Source organism: Anarhichas minor, unplaced genomic scaffold, assembly GCF_050575085.1.
Source record: "Anarhichas minor isolate MPS153535 unplaced genomic scaffold, ASM5057508v1 ptg000058l, whole genome shotgun sequence".
NCBI lineage: Eukaryota > Metazoa > Chordata > Actinopteri > Perciformes > Anarhichadidae > Anarhichas > Anarhichas minor.
Window position 1 is genome coordinate 11,665,636 of NW_027466504.1, and position 17,612 is coordinate 11,683,247.

Below are 17,612 nucleotides of genomic sequence, written 5' to 3' on the forward strand. Positions count from 1 at the left end.
ACATAGACTGATTTTTTTTCCAGCATACAATATTATATTACTTAATTGAATTGGAAGGTTTAGTACCCTGTCTTTATTTATCCAGACGCTCTCTGCAATCAATTATAATAGTTAATGGAAACTTTGGAAAACTATTATCTCGGCTGTCCTGCAGTTGAGTGTGAAGCTACGAGCACATATTCAGTATAACTTCTTCATACATTTCAGAGGGAATTACTGTAATTTCTACTCGACAATAAATATTAGAAATCAATATTTCATATTAAGATTTTAGATTAAAAACCATGATGAGCTTGATTTAGATACTTAACCGTATATAAATTACTTAAAACTACATTAGCTTCATCTAGGATATCAAAATGCAATGTTTTACGCATTAATGCATCAGTATTGATACTATTTATAAATGTTTACATTCAGTGTTTAGAGGTGTAACCACACTTCGTACCAGTTGGTGGCGGTAATGCGATATTTCGTTGTTTTTCATGCGGTAAAAAGCATCAAGAAGTAGTAGAAGAAGAAACTCTTGACACTGCTGCTTAGCAACAAACATTAGCCAGCTAGCCTGTTTAGCCTGGTTAGCTACTCTCATTGCGCACGCAGTTAGCTGGAACGAAGGCTCGCGAATAGATAGATAGCAATGCGTTGTCTTCCCGTAAATGTCACGGAGTGTATTTAGTTGTAGACGTTGATTAAACGTCACCTGAACGCTACGTCTCTGTAGACATAAGATAGATATAAGATAGATAAGCAGAAGGTTATTTTCTCCTTTAGTGGCTAACCTAAGCTAGATAACCTTAGCACCGGAGTCAGTAGCACATACCACAGAGAAGAGCGGAGGAAGGCTGGAGATATGTGATTGCGGGTTAAGTGTCTGGTTAGCTCATCTAATGTTGGCGGACAACGGATGAGTTGGAAAGTGGTTCTAAAGGTAAGCGATTGTCCACTCTGTGCTTCACATCCTTACTCTCCAGCACTCAGCCTTAAGGCGTTAACGGACTATACGAGCAGCTGCTTGGTACCTGGAGACTCTCCTGTCAGCTATTCAACAAGTCATATCACGACCAAGGGATTCTGATTTGAGGGAATGAAGCAGAATTAAAAGTTGACTAAAGACTTAACTCCCCTCAGACTTTGTAAACACCACCTGCAGCATCAGTAAACCTCAACAGAAAGGAGTAGTTGCATCTTAATGGCACTATAGTAATTGTATCCTCTCTGTGCTCTAGAATAATGGCTTAAACGGTGCCCCCGCCTTTAGGCCCGAGTTTAGTGTCTGTGAAGATGACTCACTGTTCCAGAGGGGAGGTGTATTACCTTCTACATACTTATCAGAGGTCATTTATATGTGTAGTTTAATGCATAGGATACTCTGCTGCCATGCTAAGTGTATTTCAGATACTCTGTCACGTCTTTAAGACATGTAGTATGAAATAGGTAATAGTCTCAGGTATGAATATGATAACCAGAAGACACGCACTAAAGATAGAATAGTTGTCTGTGCAGGTTTGGAAAACCACTTGTTTAAATGTCTGATTGATGTTTATTTTACTGGAGTTGATGGTAATGGTCAGCTGGCACTCTCAGGTATTTTACAATTAACCTTTATATAAATGGTCTTGATTCCTCACTAAACATAAATCAGATCAATTTAAGAGACTTCCAGGTGAAATCTAACCCCGAGTATACATTTAGCTGTTAACTCATTAACAAGTTGACATCAAACCTTTGTGAAGAGCAGGCCGTTTTATTTTCAGCTCTGCATGTTAAAACAACTGCTGCGTCATACAGCTCAAAGTTGATGAATAATGTGGTTGACTCTTGACTGCGATACATATTGTGACTCAAATCCAGACAGGCTGTCACACAGTAGGCTGCCAGTATCCACCGGGAACAGCTTTCCCACAATACTGTTTAGCATCACACACACACACACACACATAACTGTGGAAGACCCAGTTGCTATGTGGAGTCTGCTGCTCTCGGCACTAATGGAAGGATAAACACGTCGCACAGACGCTGCAGACGCATAACTAGTCACATTTACAACAGTGAAGAGTTGTGTTTATGCTTTCAGAGTTTTGACTGTTGACCAAACATAAGAAGGGATTACTGAGCTCTGGTTATTTGAGACTTTGTCATAATGTTTGACATATGTATTCAAAAAGAATAATTGAAAAACATTCAAACATAGATTTAAAAAACTGTTAATGTAAATGTATCTTCTACATTTTGGGTTGTACTGGGCAAGAAATGGCTTAGGTTTCACGTTATTGACTCATCCGACTGATTTGTCTGCTAATATGTTTCCTAATAAAAGTTGATTACTTACCACCTTTATCTAACCAATTTAATGTGAATCAGTTTGCTGTTGACTTGGTTCAGTTTGGTGTCGAATTAAAGCTGAAGCGTCTCGATGAAAGGACGGAGTGTGTTTGGAACTGTTTCTCTTATAACTTGTAGAAGTCATGTTAGTTTATGGAGAAAAGAGAGCTCACACTGTAATACAAGCTCAACATTCATTGTGGCCGAAGTCACTTCTTTGGGAGTTTTCTGTGTCTGAACTCTGTTTTTGTTTTTTGTTTGTTTTTTAATTATAGGGTCTGATTGAAAATTAAAGCTTTTCAGTAAGTATTTTTTTACAAACAGAGTGCAGGACGTTTCTGATTATAAACCAAACTTAACCATCTGTTTCAGTAAATCAGCTACATAACTAACCGTTACACTCAAAAGATGAGCACATCTGCTTCCTGTCACTGACACAAAGCTTCAAATGTAAACCAGACAAGAGTGTGTTTGACTTCCAGTATCTAAACATGTGCCATACATTAATGTTTGGTTTATTTTACACTTTCAGTTGGTTTATGCGTTTGTGTCACATCACTGAAACTACCCAGGCAGTGGAAGTGAGTACATCAGCCAGACGTCACCACCATGTTGGAGGAGGACATGGAAGTGGCCATCAAGGTGGTCGTGGTCGGCAACGGGGCCGTTGGCAAGTCCAGTATGATCCAACGGTACTGCAAGGGCGTCTTCACCAAGGACTACAAGAAGACCATCGGAGTGGACTTCCTGGAAAGGCAGATCATGTAAGCAACTTCTCCGAGGTTTACGTTCCTCTTTCAGATATTGCCAACAGTGTGTATCGGCCCTCACTGCCCGCTCTTTGTTTTAGCGTTAATGACGAAGAGGTCCGACTAATGCTGTGGGACACCGCCGGGCAGGAGGAGTTTGACGCTATTACTAAGGCCTACTACCGTGGTAAGACCCCACCACCGTGACAAATACAACACTGCTGCCTCGGGTCACTGACCGAGCACGGCATTCAACCAAAGCACATGCTCTGGCGCACATAGCACCGCTATCTTTGAGCTAAAAGAAACAAAAGCTTAAAAACACCAACGGTTGGTGTGTTGTCTTGTTGCATTCCAGGTGCCCAAGCGTGTGTGCTAGCCTTCTCCACCACGGACAGGGAGTCGTTTCAGGCCATCGACAGCTGGAGGGAGAAGTTGGAGGCCGAGGTCGGAGATATTCCCACAGTTCTAGTGCAGAACAAAATTGACCTCCTGGAAGAGACCGTTATAAAAAAGTAAGCAGTAGCTGCTTCATTCTAATAATCCTACTTGAGCAGTAAAGCAAGTGAGTGTTCAGGACAAATGGTAATAACTGTGTATTGTCTTTACTTGCAGCGAGGAGGCCGAAGCTTTGGCTAAAAGGCTCAAGCTGAGATTTTACCGCGCTTCAGTCAAAGAGGACCTCAATGTCAACGAGGGTAGGTCACTGAGAGTTAACGAGTCTAATAAGCAGGTGAAGCCGTCTCATTCTGGGTACCACTAGTATTACATCTCTGTTCTCTTTTGTAGTTTTTAAGTACTTAACTGAGAAGTATCTCCAGCGACTCAAACAGCAAACGGCAGAAGAGACCGAGGTGCTGCATACAACAAGCAATAAAATAGGTGAGGAGTCTTTCTCTAAATCATTTTTTATTTTTTTTTTATGTTACAGTTTAAGTTTTATTACTTCGCTACAGTGATGTTACTCATAAATTGTGTTTTCCCCCCCGAAGGTGTTTTTAATACCACAAGTAGTAATGTTTGCAACCAGAGCTCCAGCAACGGCAGAGAAATCATCACTTTGAGACCCAACAAACAAAGGACCAAGAAGAGTAAAAATCCTTTTGGAAGCTGCAGCCTACTGTAGATGAAACACATCATTTCGTTTTAGTGACTGGCCATTGTTTCTAAGACTAAATGGGTCATTGTTGTATTTTTGTGGAGGTAGCCACATTTAGAGACCAAAGCCCAAACAGCCTGGGAAACACTCCTCTCTACTACTTTAATAACCTGATGTTTAATCTGTGTCCTGAGTCGTTTCCTCACATTGACGGTTGAGTTTCCTTCGATTCAGCCTTGGATCTCCATTAATGATCCGCGCACAAAACCCGTCCCTGTGGTTGCCTTAAGTAACAGCAACAGCTGCAGCTGCAGTACATGTATGTGTTAGATATGACATACAATCCTCTCATTGGAATATGTAACAGCAAAGGTTGCACTCTTGCTCTCTGGGCACATGGCATTTGAACCGTGCAATATGTTTGCACGTATTGTAGAAGATACACGGCTAATTGTGCACCATATTTTTTTTTTTCCGTCAGCATAACGTGGTTCAAACTGTTTATTGTGGACAAAACACGATCGAATCCACGGCTAATTCTCTGTGCAGAAGTATTTTTGTACGAATGGAAACAGTGTCGAGTGACATAGTGCCAAATTTCTTCTTTCTGGGCTGTAGTTAAATATTAACACTGCAGTGATGTGGATGTAACATGAAATTAACGGACTGCTTTTTCCTGTATAACCAAATATCAATAATTATTGACACAAAATAGTCCTCTACATGTCTGCTTACACTCGAATAAATGAATCGCATTCTAAGACTTCCACAAAGTTTTTTTGCCTTTGTGGTGTAAAACATGAATTGAAGTCCCCGTCAGTTATCACACTATGTTTTTGATTGCAGTTGTTGACCTTTGACGTATTCACCGTGCTTTTCTTTAACTCCAGTACAGCTTGGAGGAACTCATTGGCAACCCTTGGAGTAAATACGTTTCAGTATCTATGTATCGGGATGAAGATTTTCACTACATTTGTAACATTCTAAACACTAAACACGGTGCAAGGTTTTGTTTTTATGTCTCGGTTCGGCTCCTGTAGTCTCTAATCGGTTTCTATTTTGCAAACATTCACATCCACAGTGTCTGTCCCTGCGGTGTGGAGCCCTGAGCTTGTGTGTGCCTGATTATGCAAGAAAACTCATGAAAGTACTCTGAAAGATCTCCCAGACGAAGGCTTAGTTCTCAACACAGTATACTGCATCAAGCCTTTTTACAAATCTGTAGAGACGCCAGTTTACGGAGCACAGAGAACGATTTGACGTTTCCTTATGAATAGTTACAATTCTAGGTATTCTACATGCAATTACAATATGTAGGACATCTGGGGATACATGTTTATGCACGTTTTTTGTAATTTATCTCCGATCTCTCGTTAGAAACTTCTCCCAGATTCAAATGAACTTTATTGTGAAAATCCCAACAGGTGCTTGAAGTATGTTCCAGTTATACCATTGGTACTAAGATCGCACATTTCAAGCTTTTTCATTTGGTTGTCTGTAAACAGTGCTGTGTTGAAGAAAAGAAACATTGTGGCATAACTGTAATGCATGCAAGCCTTTTTTTTTTTTTCCCACGTCAGTGAACGTTCAACCTGGGCCGCTGTGCCTCAATGTCTTGTCCTCGTTTACGTTTCCCCCCCCCCCCCCCACCCACCACCAGTAAGCTTTTTAATCCCTACTCTTGCTGTTTGCTTTCAAATTGCCTGCACCGTAAATCTGTAAATACATGTAATTATGTCCCAAGCTCCTCTAATTTGCAACATTGTGTTTAATTTGCCTTTTTTTGCATTTTTTGCCCGAATGGATTTAGCACACGTTCATCATGAAGATGGCATCTAATCGTGAAGACTAACCATACCTATGTGCTGTAATGATCTTTGTGTCTTACTGTTACTCTACTTTTTCACTCATCAATTTCATAAGACCAACCAACGTATGAGTCCTTACAGACTGACAAAAACAACCCTCATTGTTGGATTTTTGTTTTAAACAGTAAAACAGGTATCACTACGTTGAGTGTGCCACACAAATGTGCTTCTGATGTTATGTTTGGGGGGGGTTGATGATAATCTGACATAAATAAAACTTTACTTTTTTCTTGAGCATCCAGTGTGTAATTTCAAACGACAGTATTCCTCTGCCAATACAATCTGTTAACCAAAACAAAATGCTAGAGTTAAAAGCCAATGGATGTTGTTGAAAAGCTAGTAAGTAGATCTTGAGTTAATACTTTATTGTCAGACTTACCAAGATCTTTGAAGCTGACAAGCATGGGGCTACAGCACTATGTTACTATCGTCCTTTTGTCTGTAACTTCATTCAGTAAAAGATTGTTATGATCTGTTTAAAGACACGTGTGATGCCAACAGGGCTCGGTCAATAGACTCAACCTGAGTACTCTGCTTCGTTGACATTGTTTTTTTTTTAATCAAAGTTTTGACACATAATCTGACATGCTTTGTGCAAACAGGAACTAAAATCCACAGCGTGATTAGTGTTGCCTTCACACAAAGAGGTAGTGTATGCAGTGCACATCCAGAAGCATTACCAAGTGCCTGATTTAAAAGGTGAGACAATGAAACAGAAAAAAAATACATAGATATACTTCAACATTAAATTCATTGTTTTTCAAGCAGTGGATTTTACAATAAACTGTGATCACACCTCCAATGGAGCACAATGCAATCGTATCTTTTCCTTCTTACTTCAGTGTATATGTGAACACACATTGTGTACTAGGTATACAGACATTAACAATATATTTAAAATAGGTCAGTGTTAATAATTTGAAGGTAACACCTGATTCTGCCCAGAAGTTATGGAGAATGATGGTGTCTGTTGTTTGGCCCTATGGTTCAGTATCATTTAATAGAGGGACTGGTCTTGCTGCTACGTGTAATCTTATGAAAGTTAGTACATGATGAGGGCAGTTCTGGTTGAGGTTAGTGGCTTTATGACACATTTCATGTTTTGGTGACGAGTCTTATTGACAGCCATTGGTTTTTGGGTCCTCCAGTTTTTGGTGATCCATAATCTTGATGTTCTTCTTAGCATTGTCAACGTTCCTCAGCAACGTCTCCAGCCTGCGCTTGATCTTCTTCTGGTCCTCCAGGGCGCAGCCGATCACGATGGCCTGAAACTTCTGGTCGATGGGGACGGGCGGGGCCTCGGTCACACAGGCAGCGTGCACGGCCAGCAGCTGCTGCCGCCCGCCGCCCATGTCGTCCAGCAGCTTCTTCACTATCTCATCGATTACAGATGTGGCATTGCGCAACGCCTCCTCCTGCAGGGAGTTCCTGATCGTGCCGATGGAGATCTCCACGCACAGCGTCCGGCCCATTAGACGGTTTGCTGTTAAAGACAACTCTTCTCTCTCCCCTTAAGAAAAAAAGAGAGAGCGAAATACACTGGCTATAAAGTGGTGGACACAATTATAGAGCATCAACTGGTTTTAAATCCTTGCCCTTGCCTCTCCTCGTCCACCATGCATTAGTGTAAACACACTACCTCATGTGAATGTGATTATACTAATGCTATGCAGCTCAAATTTGATGCAATCTAATCCAACAGGATGGTGCCTGTTAAGAAATTAATTTTTTAAAAACTGTCAGAAAGGTGAATTAGATTATTATTATTTATTTTTTGTTCAGCAGGTGAAAATAATAAAGTTAAAAGGGTGTTCATTCTGGCAGAAGAGCCAGATTACACAGTGTTCATGTAATGCCCAACACCCTTTATGTACAGTACACTATAGCTATACATGGTGGCTAATGTATTGGTGTAAGGTGGATACACTTAATATGGGAAATGAGGAAATACTGTATGATAATTTGAATGTAATTATCCTTTGTGTAGGCTACACCATATGACATCACTTATGGGAGGAAAACAAACTAATGTCCTCTCTTCTCCTGGGTGTGGTGAAAAAACTATCATGTTTCCTCCTGGAATCCCCTGAGGTTTCTTGAACCACACCACAAAGCATCACCTCATTGGATCACAATGTTACAGTGAAATCAGAGCAGCTGCAAAAAGTAAAAAGGATTAAAAACACTATTGGGTACAAACAGTCAAACAAGGTGTACCAGGACTCTGTGATGGTTTCTTTTCTCTGTTAAAAACACAGTGATGTCTCACCAGCACTGATGTTTCGCAGTTCCTGTCCGTTCTGTAAGGACTGAATCATTTCCAGGATGAACTCCCTCTCCACCTCCATGGCCGAGGCTGTTTCGCGTAAAGTCTCCACCCTGACAGACACAGAGCGATTACAAAGCGTGACCACTGAAACGATCCCTTTCTCTGGGACACAAACGAGCATCACTGACAATCCACAGTAACACATTACCAGAATTATACTGCACCCATTCATTTTATTTTTTCATGTTAATCCGACGCGATTGGCTGCGTCCGCTTTGTTTCCCCTCTGGTTGAAATTACGTTTCTATATTGCGTTAATCATAAAATACACAACATACCAACTATAATGCCTCAAGCCCTCGCGTGCGCGGTGTTTTGCGCACATGGCACGGCCTGTTACTTAACTGTACCTCATTTCTAGCTGATCCAAACTTTCCAGGAGTTGTCCGGAGCGATCTGCCATGGACAGCGTCCTGCTGAACTTGCTGCACGTAGCCTCGTTCATTTTCGCCTGTATCTTAGCTTGAGCCATGCTCGTGAATGATTTAGATTTATTATTATGATGATAATGATCCGTCCCGGAGAGGAATCCTTGTGTGCGATCGACACTGTGCACTGCTGACTGCAGTAGCGGTCCAGGGGGAACATCTCCTAACATGGGCTGCAACTTCCTTCCCTCTGTCCTAACAGAAGATTCTCGAGAAGCCCTGGACAGTGTCTCCCAACTTCAGGTCCGAGGACCGCTACAGGTCGCTGAAAAAGCTCCAGCGGGTCCCCATACATACTTAGATGAAGCTGTAATTTCAGTCACAGTTTCTGATGTGTAAATAGAACTGTTTTGCTATTTCTATATTTAGGAAATATCTGTATGTGAGGTTTTCCACTCAATGGGCACTAGGACTTTAGTCTGCTGTGCAGTGTACTGTGTGTGTGTGTGTGTGTGTAGGGGGGGGGGGAGGGTCTTAATATTCTCAGCACATTGATCTACTCATGAAACATTTATGCAATATTGATTTCCATCACTGACTAGAACATTATAAAAGATTGTATTTTATGTATACTTTAAATAAACCCACATCGATCGGCCATGTATGCACAACCTGCTGTAGGCTTAATGTCTTTACATCTAAATGAGAATTAGAGGTTGTTTTTTTTTTAGAGGGCTGCTTCATTCTCCAACCAGGAGCCACAATGAACTTGTTCCATTAAGTGCATAATACTGTTTAGATCCTGGGCCACTATCTTAAAATGTCTTAATATATTGGAGTCTCCATTTTCTGATTCAAACTATAAGAATCACAAATCATGCAACATAGTGACGAAGAGGATGTGAAGAAAGAAGAAAAACAAGCATTTGAAATACATGTATATCCCAATTAAATCTGAATGCTAATCTGTAGTGTGCATCCCCTTTAAAGGGAATCTGCCTTCTAATGATTTTGAAGAGAACATGAGGAAACTAACAGAGCCAAAGAGTTGTTGACAGAATTGCAGTTGCAGTTTAAAATGTCTGTTTCCACTCTAATATCCCATCACATATAGATCAGGAATTACATGACTGCACTTCAGGAAACACAAACTCTTCTACACACAGGGGTTGGCCCTGCTCCCTACGGTGCGTACAATACACTGGAGTTTAAGTCAGCACTGAAAACAGAGACTGCAATTGGAGATGTACTGAGGTCACAAGTTCAGCTTCGGCATGTTGCAGTGTCATCGTTGCCATTTATAGCACATGTGTCGACACACCAAAGTGTTGAGACTACACAGCAGAGGACGTAAATCCACAGCCACAGACCAACCTTATAGTATTAAACTGGCTGGTTCCCTGGGATGGGAATGCCCAGCATTGATAATTTATCATGTCATCATATTGATTCATTTACAAATAAATAAAAACACAGAAAAACTAATATGGCAACTGTTTATTTAACATTTTTTTCAAAACACCTCAGTCTGACAAACATTGGGTCACAAAAAACAACAACCAAATCATATCCTCAAAACTCCAGAAGACTTCTTTTAAGAGCTTCTTCCAACTCTGTAAAAGAGAAGCAGAATAGAAGGATCCAAGTTACAGTACATCCAAATAAAACACTGCAAAGTACAAATACTGCCAACCACTAAGGCCAACATACAAGGAGTGTTTATCCGACTAAGTTCTCTACAGTGAAATGTAATCACTGTGAACTGACTGTCGGTACACAGTCGTAACCTGAGGCTGCAGAGAGTTAACACCGCTTGAACATTACCTGCTCAGCCACAGACAGTAAACACAAACCTGCTGACTCCCTTTCCTCTTCTGCACCCAGAGACGGTTCATGGTTCATCTCGTCATCCGATTCATCTGAAGTAGACCATAAAAAATGAGCAGCTGATATATTGTACCGTGGTGTTATAAAGCGCTTGTGTATTATGTAAAAGAAAGCTACACTGTGCATTTGCTTGCTCTCTGTTTGTGTGTGTGTGGCGTGAGTGACTTATGTATTGTTTATTGCTTACGTTCACACGCTGCACTCTCTTGGTTGGTCTGATCCCTGTTCAAAAACTTCAATGTTTCATCCTCCATCTCTGAAATGGCAATATGAAAACCGGATTAAATGCTGCTTAAACGTAGATATAAATGTAAAAAAAACAAAAGCAACTGATTTACCATTGGCGTCTGTTGAGATCTCCACAGCATTGAGCTCTGCTTTCACACTGCAGGTCCTGGAGCTCGTGCAAGGCTCCAGTGTACAGTGTCGGGAGTGATAGTGCGCATGGAAACTCGGTACGCCCGTGAAACTCTCCCAGCAAGCCTTGCATTCTACGTCAAAGGTCTTGTCCAGGTTCAAGGCAGCGTGCTTCGTGTGGACGTGAGTCTTCATCTGTGCAAAGGAAGGCGCAGTCGCGCCACAATGAGCACACACATATTGACATTTCCCTTCCGCGGACAGATCCCTCATGCATTGCGTGTACGTAGCTTTCATTTCCTCTTTCCTCTTCCCTGAGCCCATGCACGGGCATGTGAGCCGACCGGTGCTTTCGGCATCGGCCGGCGGAACGACCTCCACATCGTCCATGCAGTAGTAGTCTTTACTGTGGAGACTCTTGTAGTGCTCCAAAAACTCGCCCTCGGATTCAAACAGCATGCTGTCGCAGAGGCCGCAGAAGTGGGAGCTCTGTATCTGCCCGCCGTGCTCATTCGTGCAGTGTCTGCGTACAGTGGACTCCTTAAAGAACTTCTGGGGGCAGTGTCCACAGATGAACCTCTGAAAGCTGTGGCTGCTCACGTCACGGCAGTGTTTGCGGACGTCCGCTTCCGAGTCGAAGGTGTCCTCGCACATCCTGCACATCCAGGTCTGCTCTGCTTTCAAAGACGTCCCGACTGTGCTCTGCCGGACCGCGGCCTTGGAGGACGAACGTGGGCCGACTCCTCTGCTGGTGGACGGCTTGGCGTCGCCGGCCGCGGCCGGCTCCTCGGGCACCTCCCTTTCGGTGATGTAGGTGTGTCCGCTGTGGGCTTCCGTCACGTGCGACAGGATGTCTTCGTACCGAGGCATCTCCAGTTTGCACTTGCGGCAGTAGAAGAGGAAGTTGGAGAGGTGAGCTCCCCCGTGAAAGCGACTCATGTGCAGGCGGGTGACCGAGGACTCTCCCATGTATTTGCCGCACACGGCGCACTGATGGAAAATTTGGTTCACAGCCAAGAGATGTTGTGAGGCTGTGGCCTCCTCCGAGAACCGTATACCACACTCGCAGAACCAGGCTTTTACCCAGTTTCTGCTGACTCTGCCTTTCACGCTCGGTCTCTTCCGTTTGGCTGAAAATTCTCCACAATCACTCTCCTTGTTTCGTTTTTGAAAAGGTGTCTCAAGGCCTGTGGACGGTCCTTTCCTCCGGGCCTCTCGAGCCCTCTGTGTGTGCTGAATTTCACTGAACCTGCAGTGCTGAATGAGGGCTCTCTCCATCGTCTGGTTGAGCTCCACGTCATGCTGGGTCGATTCTTTGTGCCTCTCGATTTCAGCTTGGCTGTGGAACATTTTACAGCAGAGGGAGCACTGCCCTCGCACTTGCAGCTGTTTCATTACCTGCACTACCGTTTTATCAGCCTTGGCCACCGCGCAGCCCTGTCTGCAGTGCACACTAAAAGAAGAAGGAAAATGAGGAAACAGGAAAAATCAGTTCCACAAAAAACATCTGAAGAAAATCAGTGTCTGCTATACAACATGTACCATCAAAATATATTAATACATACACATGCACTGAATAAATCACAATTAAACTTACTTAAAGTGGGCTTGAGCTGCCTGATGTGAGAGCAGCACTTTGTGACATAAAGAGCATCGGACGTTGAATGTTACATCCTTGCACAAAGTGATGAGACGATTCTTAACATATTGGGAGACAGGAACTGGCAGTGGTCTTCCTCTGGTTTCTTTAGCAAGAGGAGAAAGTAAAAAGGTACACGTGATCGTGCTCCTGTAATGCCTCCGACGTATAGAAATTAAAAAACTTTCAACAAACCTTACCATTCATGGCGAGTGACTCTGTGAAGTGGTTTTTGGCCGACATGTGCTGAAGACACTCATCCCGCAGGTTGAAGAGGAAGTAGCAGGCAGGACAGGCGAAACACACGATCCACTGATACGTCTGTGTGATGCTGTGACCATCAGCAGCAGATGAGGACACCTGTTGATCAAAATAATGAATAAGCGACTGTAGATCAACAGCTGTCAAATAGGCATTTCAGACACTAATCAATTCATAATTCAAAGAGCAGGAGCTTTTCATAGCACAGTCAGAAAAGTGTGTGAACCTGAGACTCGAGATGTTTCCTCCACGCTTCTTCAGTCTGAAAATGTTCACCACAGGCGACACAGGCAAAGAGCTCTGAAGGACACCCTTTAAGATTGATGGTTGGGTCACACGGAGAGTGATCGAACCTACACACAAGATATGTTATGGCATTATTACATTATGTGTACTCTGGGAATTGGTTCAAAAGCAGTGCTCGAAGTGGGCCGGCACTCACTGGTACGTACTACTGGCACTTCTACATCTTACTCTTTGCCTTCTCACAAGCTACAGGCACTCTTCTCGGCCCTCTCCATATCGGCTTCTCTGGGCAATTTATAGTGTTCCATGTGAGAACGAGGGGGCTGTAACTTATCGATACAACGTTCACATCCTTTTTGTAAAGTAGATTAACAAGTGAACTGTTCATCAAAACTTTTTTTAATTCTTTATTTCTGAGTCTGCTCTTTTGATTTACATCATAGGATTTTAGAGGAAAACATTTCTAGATGATTTAAATGTTCAGAACAAGGCTGTGATATGTGTAAATTATACCATAATTATTTAATTACAGCAAGTTTTGCCTTTAAGCTTTTTGGGAGTATAGAACAATAAGTAATGGTCCAAAACGATGTGAGTTTTAAGTCTTTCTATAGGGGTGGACCCCCAAACCCAATATCACGTAGTATCTTTTATTCACTGTACAAATACTGAAGTTTTTTCCTCTTCAATCACTATTCAGAAGGTATTACACCCACACTGAAATGGATTACCTTTTTAAGTGGCCTTCAAGGAGGGACGCATTGTCATAAACCCGACCACAGTTGATCACTGGACAAGTGTGTCGAGTTGAACTGTTTCCGGGGAAAGAAGTAGGTCTGTTTCTTCTTGTGAAGCCAGAACTGATCATTCCCGGTTTAACACCTAAATAAACGCAAAGACACAGTATGAACAGTGAACACAACATCTAGTACCACTGTAAAAGGTGCTCTGTCATTGGCATTGCTAAATCTCTTAAGACAAAATCACATTTCATTCATCCCTGTGAAGAAAGTGGATCATTGCAGCAGCACAGCATAGCACACTGGTAGAAACATCCAACAGTACATGACTCTACGAGCTTGAATCAACTCAACACTGACAGGTTTACAAGTGACAATGTCAGTGATTATCCAACAGCTTTCTGATCCAGATTAAAATGTACCTGGCATCTTTAACCACATGTCCACACAGTGCTTTGCTTCCCGATTAATTCCATTTGGAGAACTAAAGGCCAGCTCCTGCTGTCCATGAGCTCTTTGTAAGATTTGCTTCTCCTGAAAAAGACACACAAAAGAGATGAAAGATAACAGAACACATTCTGCATCCTTTATAGACTACAAAGGACAGATAGACAGATGTCAGTAGTGACCTACAGACACGGTTTAATGTTATCTCTCTAAGTCACATACAGTAAGATGTTGTATGGAGTAAATACACTGTTATTTGCTTTCTATGCATTCTGTCCACAGGGTGGCACCGTTGCTGCTACAACTTACCCTAATTGACCCGATACAGTAAACCAACACAACGGAAAAAAATGTCTACCGAGCATTTTAAGTAACATTTAAACCCATCATATAGTTGTCAATGAGGTTTTGCTAGCACTGAAGATTGTTTGTGTATTTTTTAAGTGCCCTTGTGATGAGCACAAGTAATTTAACTTTTAAATGCCCTACAGGCCTCAAACCCTGAACCCTCAGAGACTTACTGACGTCACCTGGTAAGTGGTTGAGTGTGGGAGGCTGTGAGGGCTTGAAATGGTGTACATACGAATGGGACAACACTTTGCTGCAACATATCACGTGACCATGACAACATCAAAAAATATTATTATGTACAATTGTGAGTATTTATATTATACATTTACTCCCTGATTTGAACGTCTTCCAGGCTCTTTCCTCGCAGGATGAGAGGTAATTTCAAATAATCTATTCACTTGTTTTTGTCTAAATAAAATGTTTGATTAGCAAATCTGTTTAATATAATCTCTGCTTCCATTCCTCTGATTTCATGTTCCATCCACTGGTTGCCACGTGTTTAACGCCACATTGCAATGAATTGTGGGTAATTCCCTTGGGCAAAGTCTGCATCTAATGCTGACTTACCGAAAGTGTTCATGAAGGGCTCAAAATGTCTGAGAGAGAGAGCCCTCAAACACTCGATGATTTGACAGCGGGACAGAATTAAACCCTCAAGGATTTTACGGGAGCGCGGCTCAAAGTCTGAGTGTGGAGAATGGGATTGGGCCTACAGTCTATGGGCATATATATGAGTTAAACTCTTTGTCTCTTTGATTCTTCACAGTACATTTTGTTTGTACGCCCTCTGGCGTTTCGGAAAATAATGCAGGTCACAGAGAATGAACGCATCCGTACATACTCGGAGCTTCAAGCACGAGTATAAACAAAGCTTGACAGACCTCCATAAATGTAACAGCTTGATTACAGTCTAGCAAGCAACAAATGAGAGCACATTATATTGAAGCACACTTACCTTGAACGCTCTACATTTATCTGATCTTTCCTTTTTCTCTAAGGCCACCTGGTGTGCCAGCCTGTCCAGTGTAGATGTAACGTGCGCTTTATGGCGGGTGATTTCATCTTCAATCTGCAGCAGAATAAAAAGGCAGAGCAATTTCAATTTCACTCTCGACAGACACCATGTAGAGAAAAGGTGTTCCATTCAGCCACTTACCGTGCCTGCCACAGAGGAACATCCCTCATCCTCATTATCACTCAGCAGATCAATGCATTCTAGTACTGGTCTGACAGGGCCCTCCTGAAGCAAGTACAAGACACCGTGACATTTGGTGTTATAAAACACACCTACATTTAGAAGATTCAAAGACGTCTACAAACCCCTGTACAACGTCAAAAGGGTTGTTTATTCACGTTAACATGCCCATGAAAACAGAGGTGCTCTATGCCTGAATCATGGCTGGTCATACAATACATGGAGCAGCAGCTTATACTGTTCAGCGAATCAAATATGATAAATATACAAATTAAGATAAGATAAGATAAGTCTGATTATCAGGCTAGATCAAGAGGTTATTGCACAATTAGTCGCCTCAATGTCAAAAGACAGAAAGTAAACAAATGCAACCGTCATCTCGGCCTTTGAACCTATCGCTTTGTTTAATAGATAACGTGTACGTGGGACTTACTGATACAAACTCCACTTCTTCCACCTCATCATCGTCTGCTTGAGCTGGAGAAGACATTTATCTGAGGAAATAAAGAACAAGTGTGACTTTAGAAGCTGCAGCCCTAACTTTGATCCCTTTGACTGTATAGAGGAGGGATGTGTATTAGTTACTAGTTAACCAAAGCCACTCAAGTGTCATTAACAGTAATACTGCAGCCTGCTGAGATCAGTCAAAATTAGAACATAAATCCGTAACCGTTTTTTGAATACACTTGTCACCAGTATGATTTGATTAAACACAAACAACAAAACGAAAATGCGTTTAGTTACAGTAATAGTTGCATGACACTTGACCACACTTTCAGTAAACAGCATCACCGGATCGGCTGACTTACGTTACCCGAGTACAGTACTCATATCCGGCAGACGTTGCTCAAACATCGAATATTAAATTGTTGTAAACTACACCAGATGGCAGTTATTATACACAGCAACCGTTCAGGAGACTACGCGTCGACGTGAAGCTTGCATAAAGTAACAAACATGTGACTTACTCCGGCGTAATGCAGGACAGTGTTTGATTAAACGTCAAGTCTAACATGGGGCGTAACTTCTTCCTCTGTTGCCCACCAGAGAGTGCTTCTCTTTGGTGCTGCCACTGATGGGGGGGGGGTCTCAACTTCAGCGGACTATGCACTAAAAATCACAGTGTTGTTGCAATACCGCTCACGGCCACCAAAAGCCTAGGCAGCACTGAGCCATGAACTGCTAAGCAGCACTCCAACTGCCGAAAGAGGAAGAAATTAGGCGCCACAGTGGAGTTTCCAATGCGCTCCATCGACGTAAATCAAGGTTCTGCAACTGAGCACGCACTAATCAACCATGTGAAGTTCACCTGCATTCTCGTGTGTTTTTTTATCACCAACCATCTTCTGTTCGGCACATTTATTAGCAGCGAAATCTTGAAATGGTTGCCTCCAAGACGTTGCCAAGCGTCCAGGCTCTCTGTGAGCTAACGTTAGCTCTCTGACGTTAGCGGTTGCAACATGTTAACCACGCTTAACTAATGCAAAGCAACGTTAAACACGCTTTAACCACATGGTTGAACTCAACAAATGAATGAAGCTGAGCATGACATTACCTACTGCTTATTCTGTCGGCTCCTCAGTTGACAGACTGGTAGCTAGCTACAACATCCCAAATCAATTCAACGCAGCCAACTAGTCTGGTCTGAAACGTCACGTGATACTGAAGCGCTCCTTTTCTTCGCGGAGTGTTCCGTACGGACGGGGTTACTGGTTGTTACTACGGAACAAATGCGAGAGCAAACTCCGCCC

General features: G+C 42.4%; 3 protein-coding genes across 7 annotated transcripts; 1 reads left to right on the forward strand and 2 right to left on the reverse strand.

Moving 5' to 3' along the window:
- The first annotated feature begins 550 nt into the window (after positions 1–550).
- Positions 551–6,275, forward strand: rab23 (RAB23, member RAS oncogene family). Of its 2 annotated transcripts, XM_076077128.1 has the most exons (8): positions 553–931; positions 2,601–2,627; positions 2,858–3,089; positions 3,176–3,261; positions 3,433–3,589; positions 3,690–3,772; positions 3,864–3,956; positions 4,067–6,275. In XM_076077128.1, the coding sequence occupies exons 3-8, from the start codon at positions 2,935–2,937 to the stop codon at positions 4,198–4,200; spliced, it is 708 nt and encodes a 235-aa protein (XP_075933243.1). In that variant the 5' UTR covers positions 553–931; positions 2,601–2,627; positions 2,858–2,934; the 3' UTR covers positions 4,201–6,275. The 2 variants fall into 2 exon arrangements, with proteins under 2 accessions (XP_075933244.1, XP_075933243.1); XM_076077129.1 differs by lacking the exon at positions 2,601–2,627 and having other exon boundaries at positions 551–931.
- A 122-nt stretch (positions 6,276–6,397) lies between these two features.
- bag2 (BCL2 associated athanogene 2) lies at positions 6,398–8,911 on the reverse strand. The gene is made up of 3 exons (XM_076077130.1): positions 8,721–8,911; positions 8,311–8,420; positions 6,398–7,551 (listed from the first exon to the last, which is right to left on the reverse strand). Exons 1-3 carry the CDS (start codon positions 8,840–8,842, stop codon positions 7,157–7,159), a joined length of 627 nt encoding a protein of 208 aa, XP_075933245.1. The 5' UTR covers positions 8,843–8,911; the 3' UTR covers positions 6,398–7,156.
- A 1,309-nt stretch (positions 8,912–10,220) lies between these two features.
- znf451 (zinc finger protein 451) lies at positions 10,221–17,501 on the reverse strand. Of its 4 annotated transcripts, none has more exons than XM_076076545.1 (13): positions 17,417–17,501; positions 16,295–16,355; positions 15,823–15,906; positions 15,622–15,735; positions 14,291–14,402; positions 13,860–14,010; positions 13,109–13,235; positions 12,822–12,981; positions 12,580–12,727; positions 10,964–12,435; positions 10,813–10,881; positions 10,592–10,657; positions 10,221–10,351 (listed from the first exon to the last, which is right to left on the reverse strand). In XM_076076545.1, exons 2-13 carry the CDS (start codon positions 16,349–16,351, stop codon positions 10,311–10,313), a joined length of 2,601 nt encoding a protein of 866 aa, XP_075932660.1. In that variant the 5' UTR covers positions 16,352–16,355; positions 17,417–17,501; the 3' UTR covers positions 10,221–10,310. The 4 variants fall into 4 exon arrangements, with proteins under 4 accessions (XP_075932660.1, XP_075932662.1, XP_075932659.1 ...); XM_076076547.1 differs by having other exon boundaries at positions 17,421–17,467; XM_076076544.1 differs by lacking the exon at positions 17,417–17,501 and adding an exon at positions 16,671–16,887.
- Between the last annotated feature and the right edge of the window lie 111 nt (positions 17,502–17,612).

Coding starts and splice junctions, on each gene's coding strand:
- bag2 (XM_076077130.1), bottom strand. CDS start 8,842: ATGGCTCAAGCTAAGATACAGGCGAAAATGAACGAGGCTACGTGCAGC. Junction 8,421..8,720: donor TTGGATCAGCTAGAAATGAG/GTACAGTTAAGT, acceptor TGTGTCTGTCAG/GGTGGAGACTTTACGCGAAA. Junction 7,552..8,310: donor ACTGCGAAACATCAGTGCTG/GTGAGACATCAC, acceptor TTTTTTCTTAAG/GGGAGAGAGAAGAGTTGTCT.
- znf451 (XM_076076545.1), bottom strand. CDS start 16,351: ATGTCTTCTCCAGCTCAAGCAGACGATGATGAGGTGGAAGAAGTGGAG. Junction 15,907..16,294: donor AAGAAGTGGAGTTTGTATCA/GTAAGTCCCACG, acceptor TACTTGCTTCAG/GAGGGCCCTGTCAGACCAGT. Junction 15,736..15,822: donor GTTCCTCTGTGGCAGGCACG/GTAAGTGGCTGA, acceptor ATTCTGCTGCAG/ATTGAAGATGAAATCACCCG.
- rab23 (XM_076077129.1), top strand. CDS start 2,935: ATGTTGGAGGAGGACATGGAAGTGGCCATCAAGGTGGTCGTGGTCGGC. Junction 3,590..3,689: donor GAAGAGACCGTTATAAAAAA/GTAAGCAGTAGC, acceptor CTTTACTTGCAG/CGAGGAGGCCGAAGCTTTGG. Junction 3,957..4,066: donor TACAACAAGCAATAAAATAG/GTGAGGAGTCTT, acceptor TCCCCCCCGAAG/GTGTTTTTAATACCACAAGT.